General features: G+C 37.5%; 1 protein-coding gene across 1 annotated transcript in view; it reads right to left on the bottom strand.

Annotated features, from left to right (window-relative positions):
* Nucleotides 1-16,595, bottom strand: part of CADM2 (cell adhesion molecule 2) — a 201,202-nt gene continuing 184,607 nt past the window's right edge. Inside the window, exons 10-11 of the mRNA XM_027897992.1 lie at nucleotides 3,053-3,178; nucleotides 1-1,458 (exon numbers count right to left, since the gene is read on the bottom strand). Coding sequence (XP_027753793.1) covers nucleotides 1,340-1,458; nucleotides 3,053-3,178 — 245 coding nt within the window. The 3' untranslated portion in view covers nucleotides 1-1,339. The remainder of the gene's footprint in view (nucleotides 1,459-3,052; nucleotides 3,179-16,595) is intronic.

The raw sequence follows: 16,595 nt of genomic DNA on the forward strand, positions 1-16,595 counted from the left end.
TTTTTTTTTTTTTTTTTTTTTTTTTTTTTTTTTTTTTTTTTTTTTTTTTTGGCAAACCAACATAGAGAAGCAGCTCTGGAACTGCCAAATTAAAAACTGAGAATTTTAGCAACTCAATAGTATTTTTTAAGGATAGTAATCAAATGTGGTTGTAATTTAAAACCTGAGGCTGTGCACTGGTTGTTAGCTTAAAACTACCTTCCCATATAACATTGTGCTTCCATTGTATAACAAAGAAAAAATTAACAAGAACTAGAAAAGTTTGCTGCTGAACAGTGCTAGGACATACAGACAAAAATACTCCTACTCAGAATATTGATTTGAGTCATATCTAAAGGGATATAATGGACATTAGAAAATGCTTGCTTGTGACTGACTTAGCTACTGCCAAAAAAAGTTGAATATGTATCAAATAATGTTTAATTGAATTTATTATATGCACTATATACAGATACTAAAATGCCTTGCAGTTGTGTCCCATGAACACTTCAAATTTGAGTAGGCAGGTGAGTTCATGTTTAGCAAATAAATTATAAAAACATAAATTACTTAGAAAGTTCTCTAATCTTTGTGATTCCAAAAGCCAGTAAAAGGGTAGGACAAACTGTTTCAAATAAAGCACTATTATCTAACTTTGCAGAATATGTATAGCTATTCAGCATGTTTTCACCACTGAAACATGGCATTGTTATCAAGGTACCACTTCAATCATAACAAAGCAAAGCAAAACAAAACAAAACAAAAAATTCACTGGGATGATCTTTTTTTTCCACCAAACCCGAACATAAAGGAAACTATACTAAACAGATTTCAAATTGTGTTTCCAAGGGCAGATGTTTCAAAAACAAGTTGCTGTCTGAATTATAGATAGACACATATAAAACATTCTTTGTAAACCTCTAATCTTAGACTTAACATTTTCTGTGAGTAAATTAGGACCTTACCTAATAGTATTCGTTATGAATTTTGTTCTATGACATACTAGTAGGGACATGATAAAAGAAAACTGAAAAAGAAAGCTGCATAACATTTAAAAATGTAGAAAACTTGGATTAAGATGATGATTAACATTGTTAAGGCTGTATATTCAAGCACTGTATGTTAAGAGAGCAGTGGATATGATTTTTAGGCAATAAGAAATGTCCTGTTTTACGCATGATACTGTAATTATAGAATGATGATGTCAACAGCTGATTGTTGGCATAAACTGGCTACTTATAGAAGGTATGCAAGTTAATAAAGATAGCATAAGATGGCAGAAATGAATTCTGAGAAATGATAGCCAGTTTCCTCCAGCAGTCAGCCTGATAAGTAAAACTCCAAGATTCTAGCTCTGCATCTAAATGAAATACTCCTTTTTCTCCTCTGCATTGACTTGGCTGCCTTCTGCATTGATAATGGCTGTGTCGGCATCAGGTGCATCTTCAGCTCCTTTTGCTTCATTTGTTAAATATGTTCCTATAGGAATCAGTACAACAGAAAAGAAAAAGAAAAAAAAAAAGAAAGATTAGGGGTTTTTTTTTTAGCTTTACACTGCATTATAGGAAGCACATTTCTAAAAATGCTCTGATTATTTAATGAATGGACAAATATTTTTACACAGTCTTAGTATGCACCGTAAAGGTATGATCAACTTTCTCATTTGCCTAAGAAATATTTACACTTTTTATACTGCTAATCCACATACACAAACTATATTATATTCACAATAAATTAAGGAAATATTTTAATAAAAATCCACTTTATCTAACTGCAGTAATATGCAATATATTTTGCAATTCTAGAATAAGTGATAAAATCTTGGTTGTTTCATAGAGTAATTAACTATCAAAACCAAACTAACTTTGAAGACTTAGATATTCATAAATGTATTTTGGTTTTCATTTTATTTTAATGGCCATTGATTATTTGTACTTCTTTCTTGATCGTATCTATGCTTTAATTTTACAGAATTGTATCATAGTATTTTGCAAGAATTACAAAATTGAGGCAGTTTTATTAACTGAACCAAGTCACACTATACTATCACAGTTATCTTTATGCAATGGATATGAATAAAAAGAATTGTGTACAAGAGTCAACTTTCACTTTGTGAGAAGCATTATTTATGTTGGCATAAGAAGTATAACTGTTCATTCAGAAAAATAAAACAGAAGAGACACATTTTCATCAGCTCATTAAAAAAATAATCTTGGTTTTTCCTCACACAGTCCAATGAAATTAAAAAGATGTCTTTATGAGCTTATGTTTGCTAGGCATATGATTATCTAACTTGAGAATTAATGAATTAATACCAACACTCATCCTCTCTTCATTCCTTTTTAAAATTTTTTTGAGGGGAGTGGCATGGAATCAACTAAGTGTTAACAACAGGTCTACAAAACATGCAGAGGTTAAATCTCAAGAAATTATTTTGGAATTAGCTAGGTTAAAATCAAATCATAGAGAAGTCAGAAATCAGTGTCACTCCATCCCTGTTATCTCTAAGGGCAGAGGGGACTGAAAATGAAAAGAGCAGAATTATTAAAGTGAAATCACTGAACAAAGTAAAGCTTGCCCCAGGAATTAATCCCTTATTCCAGAGGGATCCTTGGTAAACTGATCTGAAAATTTACCACTGGTTTCTAATATTATCTTTTGAATACACACTTAAAATATCAGCATAATTTATTAAAATGAAAAATCTTGTTCACTTGAGATATATATATATACACACATATATGTATATATATATTCTGCTGAATTGATATACTAGTTAAAACTATGAGATCATGTAGTTAAAGTGTCTAGGTTAAGGGCCAAAACCAAGAGGCAATCTTACCTCTTAGTCTCTCTAAATAACTGACTTATAAGATGACACGTCCTTTGCCTTAGCCAGTCCACTGGAAAACTGGTCAACACTCACAGGGGCTTCATTTGCAACTGGACTGTGAACTAAACTCTTTTACTCAAAGCCTTTAGCAGATGGGGGAAGGCAAAAGGGAATGGCACCCCCAGGTGAATTCAGGCCCTGCTTCCAAAAGTGATGGAACTTCTGCTAAATCTGTCCTACCTTTATGTCTTGCCAGGTATCGACCAAGGAGAATTATAGAACATAGTGTGACAAACACAACTACAGCCACTATTCCTCCTATAAGAGCGTGGTCAGGTCCGGTCTGTCCAGCCAAAGCATTTGGATCTAGAGGGAGAAACAAAAAGCAAGAGTGGTCCTACACAGACAAAATATGACAGGAAAATTCAGAATACCAAGCTTTATACTGATCATCCTGAAAATAGGGCATTTCCTTCTTTAATATTCAAAATGGTTATTCCCACTTTTGCCCCCAGTAACTTATCAACAACACAGTGCTGCTTGTATTCCCAGACTGTTAAAACCCTGAGGACATCACTGTTACAAAAAATATTACCTTATTCTTCGTTTGGCAGAGGTTATTAAATGGAAAAGGTTTGTAGTTTTGTCCTCATCATTTCACAACTGAAAACCTGGCCATAGCTATTTATAGAAGGAAAAACAAGGAACTGAGAATTGGGGATTGGATAGCATCAGCAGAATAGTGTCTGCATAATACATAATTTATAGAATTGATTCTCAGTGGGGAACCCTTATATATTCTTTTCTCTTCATTCCTATCCTATTGCACCAGAAATAAAAAGGTAGATAAAGTGCAGCCGTGCCGAGCTCTCCTCTGCACATGGCTGAGTCTGCATGAATTCGGTCAGATAAAGGTATCAGGCAACCTGAAAGATCATCATTCAGTCTCAAGTGTCAGTTTGTGAACTTACTATGACTGCTTGATTAATACCCAATGCGAGTAAGCTGCAATAGATATAACCATGTATTAGCAGGTTCATTTTATTGACTCTGTTCAGAGCTCTAGGAATACTGTCAGATTCAAGCTTTCTGTGCTGGTCATGAGCCTGCTACATTGCCTGATGCTTCACAAGAGTTGCAAAGAAGCAGTCATGGGAAATGGCCTTACTTAGTGGTGAGTAATTCTTGGGAGCTTTTCAACAATGAACCAGCAACCTGTGACTGTTGACTCACCAGATATATGCAGGAGAAGGTAAAAATTCAATCTCAGGATCGTGGTAAGATTTTTATTATAATGAAAACGCCTCTCCTATGAAGTAATAGTAATTCTCTGAAGATGCTATTAGCATGTACTGTATGCTGCAGTCAATCCACTCTCACTGCTTCAAGGGCATTTCCCTTGTATGAGCTGTTTATATTCCACGAATAGTTTGCAAACAACTTCTTCCCTTTGAAAAAGGGAAAGGAAGGAAACATATTTACACAGAAAAGAGGCATTCTGAAACTACACTTGCAGGTTTGCTGGAGCACAGAGTGATTTGGCCACTGTTAGAGATTCAGTTCTGCTCTTCACAGTCACTGGACTCATCAGACATGACTGTGACTTGTTCCTGGCCTTCAGAGCTCCTACATCATTCTCTTCTGGCTGCCAAGCGGACTTTGGGGAAGCTGATCACATCATGTAGACATGACAGCAAATGACAGGTTTAGGGCCTCAAAAAAGCTACAAACACCCTATAAAATCAGCTGTGGCTGCTCCCTCCTCCATCTCCACGGAGCCCCTGGGACAGTACTACTGTCGGTGGCACCACTATGCTGAGCACCCATAATCAGTCCAAGGGCACTTAGTTTTTTTTTTTTTTTTGATGATTAAAACTGAACCCCAAGTTCTGTGCACCAGCAGACTCACAGGGGAAAGCAAGAATGCTGAAGCACTGCCTTGGCACAGCAAGAGCTTGGAGCGTGCAGCCATCCTCTCCCGTGCCTTGCAGGGGCTTTATTTTCTGAGAGGAGCAAGGAGGAGGTGACTGCTCCCTTGACAAGATGAAAGGTGACAGCTTGCTGCAGGAATGCCAGTCCTGCTTGAGCCATCTAGAAAATTCCTCCTTTTGTGGTGCCTGTGGCAATGTTGAGGTTAAACCTCCTCCCTGCAGCACAGAGGCAGCACCCATCTGGGCTCTGGGGACCAGGGCCTGTGTGAGACCTGCAGGAGATGCTCTTCTACAACACTGGGTCAGGAGGAGCAGCAAGAAAGTGTTTTCCCACTAAAAAACTAACTACTCGTGCTAGTATACTGGCAGCAACACCAAAGAATGAGAGGAGATATTTTAAGGGATAACAGACTTCCTGATGCAGAGTATAATCCAGACAAGGGTTAGCACAGAACTTTAGAGGCATTTTTTTGAAAAGCTGATTGAAGTGCACAGCCTTACCTCAATACCCAGATTTACAGAGTATGTCCTCTGTGAGCTTTATAAAAATATTTTAGATAAAAATCCTCACAATACACTGAGTACTCCTCTGCGTTTTCATCCTATATATAGTGACTCACTCCTCCTCTGACATACCTGATGTGACCTCATGAAGTGACCTAAAGCCAGCATAAACATAAGGTTTCCACCTATTAGTGCAGACTAATGAGATTCTAATGCTGCTATGGGTTGAAATTTTTAGCATTAAAATTAATGTAGGTATTCATTGGACTGCAAAAGTAGTATTTTATTTTTTGCTGTGATCGCAACCTTGCTATCAAGGCCAAATTATATTGGTTAGCATTGCTAGAGAAGTTTGTCCAGGAAAAAACTTATACATGACCTATTACCAATGTGCAATATTATACATATTATAATAATACATATTCCCAATGAACAAATTATTTATTAAAAAGGAAAAAGGAAAGGAAGGAGAGGAAGGGAAAGATGGAGGAGAAGGAAATGAAGATCCTTCAAAGTGGCCAATGTTTTCTTGGGAAACAAGCATTTTTTCACCTCAAAATGAAAATCTCTACAACATAAACAATATTCTGAACAGGAAGCATACCTCATGAATAGTCTCCTCATTGAAAAATAATGTTAGCATTAAATATAAATAAGCTCCACATTATGCATGCAGAGTAATGCACTATACTTTTGCCTTCCATGAAATGACCGAAGCCCCATGAGTGAATTATAGATCTGGGGCTATCTATCATCGTATTAATAATTTCTATGTCAAAATGTGCCTGATCAGTATTTGAAAGATAAAAATACAGGGATTTGGAAACTATGCCTTTTTGTATTTTAGGTATCTATAAAGCATTATACATACTTATAACCCAGCTGTTTCCATTAAAAAAAAACAAAAAAAAAAGAGATTACACTGTTACTGTGTCAAGTATATACTGTTTTTTCCTGCATGACCACAGAGAGCTACAGGAGTCATGGCCTGAAACAGCGAAATTACAATTTTGCAATCAGACTGGTTCTTCTTCAAAGATCAGTTCTTCTTCTATTTCATCTTTTGATGAGACTGAGAAAATCTTATAGAAAGATAATGACGCAAAATCTCGTAACTTTCTTTTATTTGCTTTTGTTCTAAATTTAGGAAGCCTCTTCAAAGTACTGATTGCTGATGCTGCAAAGATGTACCCATTTGCAACTTCTGGGATTTGGCCATTACTATTTTTTCACAGAGAGTGAATACACTTAAATGAAATAACACACACTTAAATTAAATAACACTCTTAAAATGACTAAGAGTAAAAAAAATGTATCATTCACCAGGAAATGAAACACATCAGATAAATCTTAGACCTATTAAATAAGCAGATATGTGCTTTTATGACCTGCTGACAAAGTTTCAGTGTAGAATATTTTAATATGAATTCACACTTTAGTTAAGCAGAGAAATTTTGGAACAGTTTTTCATGCTTTTGCATAAAGTATATGTTAATTATTCATCTAATTTCAGTTTCTTCGTGCATAAGTTTCCTTCTTATTTATGCATAGTTGACTTGACTGAGCAGGCTGCAGGAAAGGGTCAGATAACCCCTTCCTGAGCAAAGGCAGAACATGCACATTTGTGAATGCCGAAATGGCATATTTTTGGGAATATATGCTCAACTAGTCCCCTCTACTGTAGAACTTTATCAACATGTATTTTCATCTCAAATCTGAATTTTTAAAAAAATCGCTCTGAGATGACCTAGGTTTGAGGCATCCAAAATAATAATTTGTTTTGACCATTTGTACTAAAAGAAAAATTGGAAATAAAGGTCCTAATTTGCTGTGAAGCTTAAAGAGCATTCACTAAATGAAGAGATATTAAGTATATATATTATTCATAAATGAACTGTTCCCTAAGGCTGGGAAAAGAACAGGGATGTCCCATTTCTCACAGAAGTAGTGAAACCACCAACCTACAGTCACTTTTACTGATTTCATGAATAATCAATTGCTGTGGCAGAGTAGCGTCACTCTAACAAGAGATCCTGGGGCTCCATGTTTTAATTTATATGGCAGAAAAATCTCTTGAAATGGCTCCTGCTTCTTTCCCCATATTCAGGGTCTTGCTGTCACCCCCAGTACAACTTGCCAATACTTCCCACTCTTGCAAAAGCAATTGTTTGAAGGACCAGGCTCAAAATCAGATCAGTAAAGCAGTGTGCATGTTAGGGTGGAGAAACCCAAAAAAGCACAAAAATTAAATAAATCACTCTGTCATATTTGAGAGGCTGCTGAATTGGTGCAGCCAAGAGTGAAAAGGAGTTGTGGGAGACAGTGAAGATTTCTGGAGAAAATCTATCAAGGAACCACAAATTCTAAGGCATCTACAACTGCTCTACTTTCAAGTGCTCTGGCCAAGAGAGCAAACTGCAAAAAACTATGGAAAGCAGGTAGTTTTGGGCTTTGTGGAGTCCACCAGTGAATGTAAGTTACATTAGAAATATTACCCACTGACACCTCCCTGCCTGTCAGTGTAATTTCCTAAGGAGAGATATCTTGTATGATCATGCTCTTACTCTCTCCAAATTACTTAAGGACCATGGATCCATTATAGCAGGTTTCAAGAGGCATTAAAGATCTCAAGATTATTGTTTTCCTATAACTAATCTGGGAGTGCAGGTTACAGTAGGAGCTCAGACCTTATGAGATATCAGAGAATGCGTAAGACAGATACCTTTGTAAAAACCCTAACAGAGACAAAAGCTTCAGTCAAAATCTCTGCCCAAGAATCAATTTTTCATTAGAGTTTTCAATTTTTCATTAGAGATTCCTCTCCATTGCAAATACTTCAGTGCTCAATATGGCACAGATCCTGTTTTAACCTTTTCCCACGGTCAAGTGGCATTTATAACATCTGAGCCCTTCTTACCGCTCCTTTTTCCCCTTTCCCCCAAAACCCACCCTTCCTGCTTCTCTTCCCTCCTGTCTCATTAGGGGTGAGCTCACACTGCAGCATTTCTGTAATTCAGCTAAAAAGGCAGTCAGCCACGAGGCATCTCATGGAAAACAGAGATTTCCCTCTGCAGCTCATGGCACAAACATGAGTTTTAAAATGTAGCCAGACTAACAAAATCTGCCAGATTTAGCCACAGGGTCCATACGATATTTAACTGTCCCACCAATGCAAATTTTGGGGAAAAAAAAAGTAAAATTTAAACCAACACAACCCAACCAAATAAAACCACCCCAACAGCACAACAAAACAAAACAAAAAAATCCCAAAACTTCAAAAACAGAACCTCAATGATTGGGTCTTACATCAGTAGGAAAAAAGATTAAAGTAGGAATTTTCTCACAACATGGATAGAAGGTTAGACTGAAGTGATAGCTGACAAGGTATTTGCCTTAGGAAAAGTGGCAGCAGTGCTCTCTGTGATAAATGCTGGTGAGTAGAATTTACCCATTTTAGCATCTTAATTTGGGCACCCAGAGTTCAATTTTTCCTTGCCTGGCCAGGAGTGCTGAAATAGGTACTCCTAATCTCCTTTTGTAATATACTACTAACCACTAAAACACATGAACGTGAAACTTGTGAAAGTATTGTTAAGGGGGAGAAGAAAGTTTCTGCACCTTCATTTAAATTGCAAAGAGTAGCTGCCCAAAGGGGCTGGTTGTGAAATTCATTGAAAATGTGTTTTGTTATTAACCAATTCCAAACTTAAAATATGTGACAGGCTTCTTTTTTCCTTCAGTGCCTGAAGCAAAGAAGAACAGTGTACTAATATACAGCATACATAAACTGCTGTTTTAACAGTAGAACATCATCAACCACACAGAAGACAGACAAGAAAAAAGTTGACTTGTAAATCTTCAAAGGAATTGATAGCCTTTTCTTCCCATGTTACTGCAATAGCACATTTGGCCCATTTTCCCTCTGTTGTTTTTTTTTTCTTTTTTCACAGTACTGAATTATATATACATTCCTATTAAGAAGAACCCACATCCCAGAAGGATAAGTCCCACACTAATGTTTCAGCAGCTGAAAACCACAGCTCCTTTTGAAGAGCTCATGTTGTTCCTGTGAATCTAAGACTTATTTCGTGGAAAGAAAAACCCAAATGTCTTCTGTGTATTTGTGAGTAGGTGGCCCTTGTCAAAGTGAATAAAAGCATTGCCCTTACCTATTTATTTTGTAAATGTACTTTCTTTAAAATACTTAGAAGAGAGCTGTACACCTACAACGTTATGATGAAAAGTTTAACAATAATTTTCAGGGTCCTTAGAGCCTTGTTCCTGATTTTGTGCCTGTGTCACTGACATGGGGTTTTTTAAAGATTTTTTTCTTTTTTATGCTGCTTTAAAAGCTCCAGATTCCTGAAGGGAACAGTTCCCCTAATTAGAGCACATAAAAGATTTTTCTTATTGACAACATTATATTTTTGGCTGTCAATAAACTCATTAATTGCTTCAGACTTTGTCTTAGGAAGAAAAAAAAGATCTAAAATCTGCAACTTTTTGTCTTCATCTTATTTTCTGTAGAGGATAATTAAGTCAATTCTGGGTTTGAAGAAATACTTGCAGCCCATTCAGCTATAACTTCTTTCTATTGAAACAGGAGGCTGAAGGGAAAGAGACAACTGTCATAGATGACATGAGATTTTCCCTGTTAAGTTGAATGAGTTGACTGTTCCAGCATTTTAATTTTCATCTTCTAGTGAAGTTCCAGAATGCTCAGTGCCTTCATTGCAGAAAACAAAAAAAATAGCAGACTGAAGTTTGGAAACATCCACCTATTAGATATCAAAACAAAACAAAACAAAACAAAACAAAAAACCAACCAAAAAAAAACCCAAACCCAACCAACCAACCAACCAAACAAAAAATTCCCAACCTGTCTCTACCTAGAAAATCAATAAATATAGGGGGATCCCTGTTCTTCTTGGTTTTCTTCATCAGAAAAAGACCAGCGATCAGATGGAGTAGGTGGGTGCACAGCTCCTTTTCCTGTCACCAGAAGTTACTTATCTATATAAATATTAAACCATTCCCTAATTAATACAGAAACTGGAGATGCCAATGCACTTTTCTGCTCCCTTCCTCGCAGTACCTTTTAGCTGTGGCTTTTGGTCGCTTCCCACAGACTTTGGTTTGCTGGAGAAAACGCGAACACGATTGCGAGGGAAGGGATCACGGCACAAGTGCTCCATGGAATTTGCTGAGCGTGGGCATCTGTTGCTGGCTGCCATTGCAAGGGCTGGGGCCAGGCACTCAGATGGTCTCTGGCAGTCTTATCTTTCCCATACTGCGAGAAAGCAACTCATTATCACCATAACTACACACCATGAACTACTACGGTGAGATTGCTGAGGGAGCGATCGCTCAAAGCATTTAAGAAAGTTACTCTGCTAAATTAAGGAAGTCTCAGTAGCTTAAACCTACTAGAAAGTAACATAAATATTCCCACTGTGACCTCTTTGCCACTTTGTTTTTTTATGCTGCTATGTGAACTCCCTCGCAGTTTGCTTCTCAGAGCTAATCGGTGAGAGCTCAAATAATAAATACTGCCTCAAGTAAGCAGTGGAAGAAACACATACTTTTAGTTAAGAAATGGCATGAAACAAATGGATGGAGAGGATCAGTGAAGTGGAGAGAGAGAGAGATGGCAGAAGCTGGGGAGGAGAAGGCTTTCTCACCAGTAAAGCAGAGCCACACACATAAAGTTAGCCAAGAACAGGCACGGTTGTATAAGAATCAGAGAGGCAGTAAAAGATTCACAGTTGCACCAGGTACAGCGTACTGAATATGTTCATGAGAGTTTTAAAACCAAGAAGGGCAGATTTAATTTAATTGAAGAACAGCTCTAATTAAAACTTAGTCTGTGGTGGAAGAAAACCTATTGTTCAAATGAATTCTTTATGCTTGTCATACTAATTTTTTTCTTACCAAATCAGATTAGAATAATTATAAGCCTATAATGACATCAAAACACCCCAGTAAACCAGCCACTTACAGCCAGAATCTGACACCTTATTCATGCTGAATAGTAATTTAATCTGTCATGGGACTACTCAGAATGAGTAATTGTAACAGAATTTCTTCTTTGGCAGTTAGTAGTATATTTTATCTGTCAATATATCTCCAGAAGATTAGCCAGGCATACTTGAGGTTAGGGTAACTGATCCAAAAGAGGATGATCCAGCTCATCTCAGAAAGAGAGATGTGAGAGACATTAGATGAGACAGTCTGTTGTAATGCACAGAGTAACTGAAAAGAGGAATAAATTATTGATAAGAAGGTGTGCACCACTGTGAATATGTGAGACATCTTCTATTGCTGCTCTAATTAGGGCATAAAATCCTTTGCAAATTTTTTGGGACAGCAGTTACATCCATTCGTGAAGTTTCTGTCCAAGAAATAAAATTACCTTCAATTTGTTTGAATTTTAGCCTCTGGTTTAAGTGAATGCTATCCATTCTTTATGTCAACAATATTTTCCCCATTAAATAATGACATGCTTGATGGAATCCAATAGCTTAACCAAATTCTCCTGTGGGAACATTAAGACTGTTGTTTTCAGATGCCTTAAAGTTAAATACCATCCAGCTATTAGTAAGACACTGTTAGCTCTTCATGCCATTGATTGGTAATGGATTTGCTAAGAATAACATTGGTCTTTGCTTTCCTGAAGTCTTTCTGTATTCATAAAAAAATAAAGCCACAGATTTTTGGTTTATGGGCTTTTTTGTTTTGTTTTGTTTTGTTTTTAAACTTGGCAGCCTGCATTCATTTCCAGCAGCATGATCTCTGCTGTCAGCACCACTAGCTGCAATGAATCCAGATTCTACCAAGGGGGTCACATCCACACCAGTTTCCAACTGACAGATTCATTTCCTACCTTCTCCTGAGACAGCAACGAGGACTGAAAAATCAGAGGTCCACTGTAATTACTATGTATATTTCAGATTAAATAAATGTGATAAAAGCCTCCATCTGGCTGTTGATCAAATGTGCAGAGGCAGGCTGATTTTCAGTGACATATTACAATATGTCTCTTGTAACAGTCCCTAATGCCATCCTGTAAATTACTTACATTTGGGATTACTTGACTACGGCAGACAGAAATATTACTCACTGTTTAAGTGCTGCCTACTGGGAGTATGGGAGACGGGTCTAATCTTAAAGTTGTTAAGCAAGGCATTAAGAAATAATGGGGCCATGTTTATTTTACTAAATGCTGATTGTGCTCACACTATTTGAAGATGGTAAACCCAATTTAATAGCAGCCTGAGCTTGTTCCTGATGCCAGAAAGCTGTAGAAAGTCTAACACTGGGGAAATAAGTGTAAGTAGTGTGCTGGAACAGTTATGGAGGAGAACTTTAAAAATCAGACAAGTCCTGCAAAATATACCAATAGTTTCAAATTCTACACTGTCTGCAGCAAAAGAAATGCAGGCCTCTCTCTGAACAGAAATTCAGGGGCTTAAGGGTCTTCCCTTAAAGAAAAATCCCAACCAGCACCTTCAAAAAGAAACAATACCAATTTCAAGGGAAAAAATAGAAAATGATGCTGCCATTTCACCATTTACTCCACAGCTCTTCTTGCAGTGGTGGCTGCAACATGTGGACAGTCAGAATTTAGTACGTTGCTGAAGGTATTTAAAAAAACTGATGGTAAGAAAGAAAAGCTGGGCAAAAATGTCTGGAGGATATTCACAGAGCAACAAATTGTGGTTACAAGGGCTGTTCTTATGATTTACAGCTTCTTGAGCTTTATAACTCACAGAACAACAATAAAATTAATTCAAAATTGAAAATACTGGTGCAAATACCATCTCCTAGTCAAACTGTGGATATTTCTGGTCACATCGTCATGGTTCTTATGGAACATTCATTCTGTCCAGAAAGTGTACCAGGACACTCTGTGTAAATCAAGATGCTGCCCAACAAGGAGAGTTCTGGCCCTGTAAATTGTTGTTCTAAAACTGAGCAGAAAGCCCTTGCTGCTCTACAGCTCTTAAAAAGACAGCATCTTTACACTGCCATGTTAAAAATTAGTTTCCACCTTGACAGCGCTCTGGAAAAAGTTCTTGAAAGCATTTTGAGCCTAGGAAAAAATCTCATCGGTCTTTTTTTGCTCTAGAAATATTCTACTCATCTACTATTTCATCACTTCAACAAGTAACTTTCCCTTCCTTTTCCTATTCAGTTCTTATTCTGTTTTAACTGCATGAGATTTTCAATATAAACTCTTCATCTTAAATTGTCTCATTAGCCCTCATCACTTAGCATCCACTCTTTCTTAACTGAAGTGGTTCATTAAATGACATTTCCTCTTAAAAAACCTCTGAAAAGTTAGTCCCCTCTTTAAGGAAGTCAAGAACACAAAATGTGAAAGCAGAAAACAATGTTCCAAACAAAGCTGGAATTAACACAACTTTTTCAACTCAGCCACTGCTGAGCTTCTTTTTTTTTACCTCTTTCCTTCTTCCTAACAAGACTGCTCCCTTCACATTATACCATGTACAGGACATGATATTTCCCTCTGAAGTATTCTGCTCATTAAAACTGATAAAAAATAAAGATGGTCTTCAGTTATTTTGTTCATTTTGACATTCTGCTTGATGCAGAAGCTTTTGTTAGTCGGGGAAATTTTGGTTATGACTGTCTAACCAACATCTCAACAATATAATTCCCAACATGTAGCTCGTAAGGCAGTACATTCAGCTGAAATCCAGAGGTTATTTCCAAAAGGTGTGAAGCCAAATGTGGATATTTCAAGGCTGTTACAGCCCTTAATTCATGCTGCAGGCACGCAACAAATGGGACTTAAAACATGATTAGGCGCCTTTGTTGAGCTGCAGTTGGAATGCTAGACCCCAGCTTCAGTTTGCAAGACGCTGCCTTACCAAAGGAGACACGGGTACATTTGAGAAACAGGTAATAATCCTTTAGCTGTGAGAAGCAGTGTTTTTAGACTTCTGGAAAGCTTTAGCAGGCTGCTCCTCCCCCGTGGAGGTGAGATTCATGAATTCAGAGCCCACTGTGATGGCTTCTCTCTGACACCAGCATGCCTGGCTCTGGTGCCAGCAGCAGCAGCGAGCCCGCGGTCGGGCAGCTCACAATCAAAGAGCCCCCCTCAGCAGCAGCAGCCTCTCATCAAAGACCTGCCCTTGTCACCTGGGCCGAGGAGGCAGCATGTGGTCTGTTCCTTCAAAATCTATTTTGGTGCTTAAGGTGGAAAGGGTTGGGTTTGGTTTTTTTTTGCACCTCACAGCCCAGCAAAATCATAAAAAAGTGCACTTGCTCTGCCGAGCGGTGGCTTAATCTGAGCCCAGCCACGTGTGAGGCCCAGAGGTTGGTGAGGTGTTTCCTCCAGGATATCACGCTGGTGACACCCTTTGGGTTTCATTTTTACCTAGCTTTTGTTGGACTTATTTTTTTTTTTTAAATAAAAGGACACAGAGCATCTATTATTATGCATTTGCATAATGAAGAAATTAATAGCTGGATGCCTTTATTTCCAAGTGATAAGACTGAACAAGATAGTCTTACACAGCTACATTCCTGAAAGTAATTCACACCAGTTAATTGATGAAGATAAAAATAAATATGGGAATAAGCCAGAAGTAAGATGAAACTACTTCCAGATTATGGAAACAAACAGGGAAGTATTAGGGATGTTGTTAAACATTATTAAACAGGTCGACATGAACCCCCGGGTTCATAAATAACCTTGAATTTAATAGGAAAAGTTGTTCCATTTTAATAATGGAATCATTGAAGATGTATGTCAGCTGATACAAGAAGGTAGAACAGAATTAAGGTTTAAAAAATGAGCAGCTGTAGTCTCCTGGCTTCAGTTTTCTTTTTCATCCCAGTAACGCCTGCTTTCTCACAAGCGCTAATAATTTATGCATTACAATTAAACTTAGAAAATTATGATTAAAACTTCTTTATATTTAGTTACACTAGGCTCCTAATATCTCTGAGGAGCAGTTAAATATTAGATGCTTTATTTGTATGCTAATCAAATGCAACAATAGAGTGTGGAACTTTAAAATTACATGAAGCAATCAAACCTGTATCTTAGCTGTCAAGGTTTTGCAAAGTAATCCTACCATTTTGTGACCACTGAGCAACAAAAGCAATCACAACAGTCACAGTAAGAGACCCATAAAATGTTAATGTTCTAAAATAATGTGTGCACAGGTAGAATGACTTCTCTTAGCAATCTAAGTGACCGTTTCAGCACATGAACATGTTTGGTATTTCAAGGGACATTTGTGCCCTTCATTACCACACTGTGTAAGTGGTTAACACTTCGTGGTCCTCTCTGCAAGAAGGAGCCATAATGCAATATATTTCACATATGTTAAGTGTGGCAATGCTTGTGAATGACACACAATAATAAAAGAGCAGCAGATCCATAACCTGCCGAGGTCAGCTTAATTTGTGCCTGCTTGCACTCACGGACGGAAAGGGTCAACAAGGCAGCTGGGGGCTGGAGCACATGATGCATGAGGAGATGCTGAGAGAATTACATCATTTCATGCTTAAGAAGAGGGAGTTAAGGGAGGAAACACTGTTGCTATCTCCAGCTACCACATGGGAAGGAGAAGAGATGATTGAGCCAGACTTTTCTTAGATGTGCACAGAGATGAGAGACAATGGACACAAGCTGGAACATCAAAAATTCCGACTAGAAATTAGGAAATTCTTTTTCGCCATAAGGATGGTCAAACGCTGCAACAAGTTACCTAGAGATGCTGTGGGTTCTCCACACATGGACATACGAAAAACTCACCAGAATGAGGCCCTGAGCTACCTGATGTATGGTGGCCCTGCCCTAAGTTGGGCTTAGACCAGCTGATCTCCAGAGGTCTGTTAAAAATTTTATCCTTCTAGGAAAGGGTCTATAAGGCACCAAAAGAAAGAATACATGGGGAGAAAAACAAAACAAAACAAAACAAAACAAAAAACAACAAACAAACAAACAAAACCAAAAACAAGAAAAGATGAGATTTCTGCATCTTAAAATTAATAGCTAATAAATAACTGTCAGTTAATAATAACTAGCATCCAGCAGATGAATGCCAAGATCCTACTACTGCTTTAAGTTGTACTGTTCTTTCTCCCGTCTTGCATTGTTGCCATCACTGTTACACCCATACTCTCAAAAATTCAACAGGCTCACCAATTACTTTTCTCCTATCTTCTAGTAAAGGACACACATGAATCAGGGGACAAGAGATCACATAAAACCTTAGAAATTACACAACAGAAAGCAGCTGTATGTTGGTAGAGGAAAATTCTATGTGATATAAAGGGCAGTGTGTCTTCCTCTAATAATTTATTTTTTC

This window comes from Empidonax traillii, unplaced genomic scaffold (genome assembly GCF_003031625.1).
Source record: "Empidonax traillii isolate 1590-97213 ecotype Southwest subspecies unplaced genomic scaffold, ASM303162v1 scaffold573:size406305, whole genome shotgun sequence".
Classification (NCBI taxonomy): Eukaryota; Metazoa; Chordata; class Aves; order Passeriformes; family Tyrannidae; genus Empidonax; species Empidonax traillii.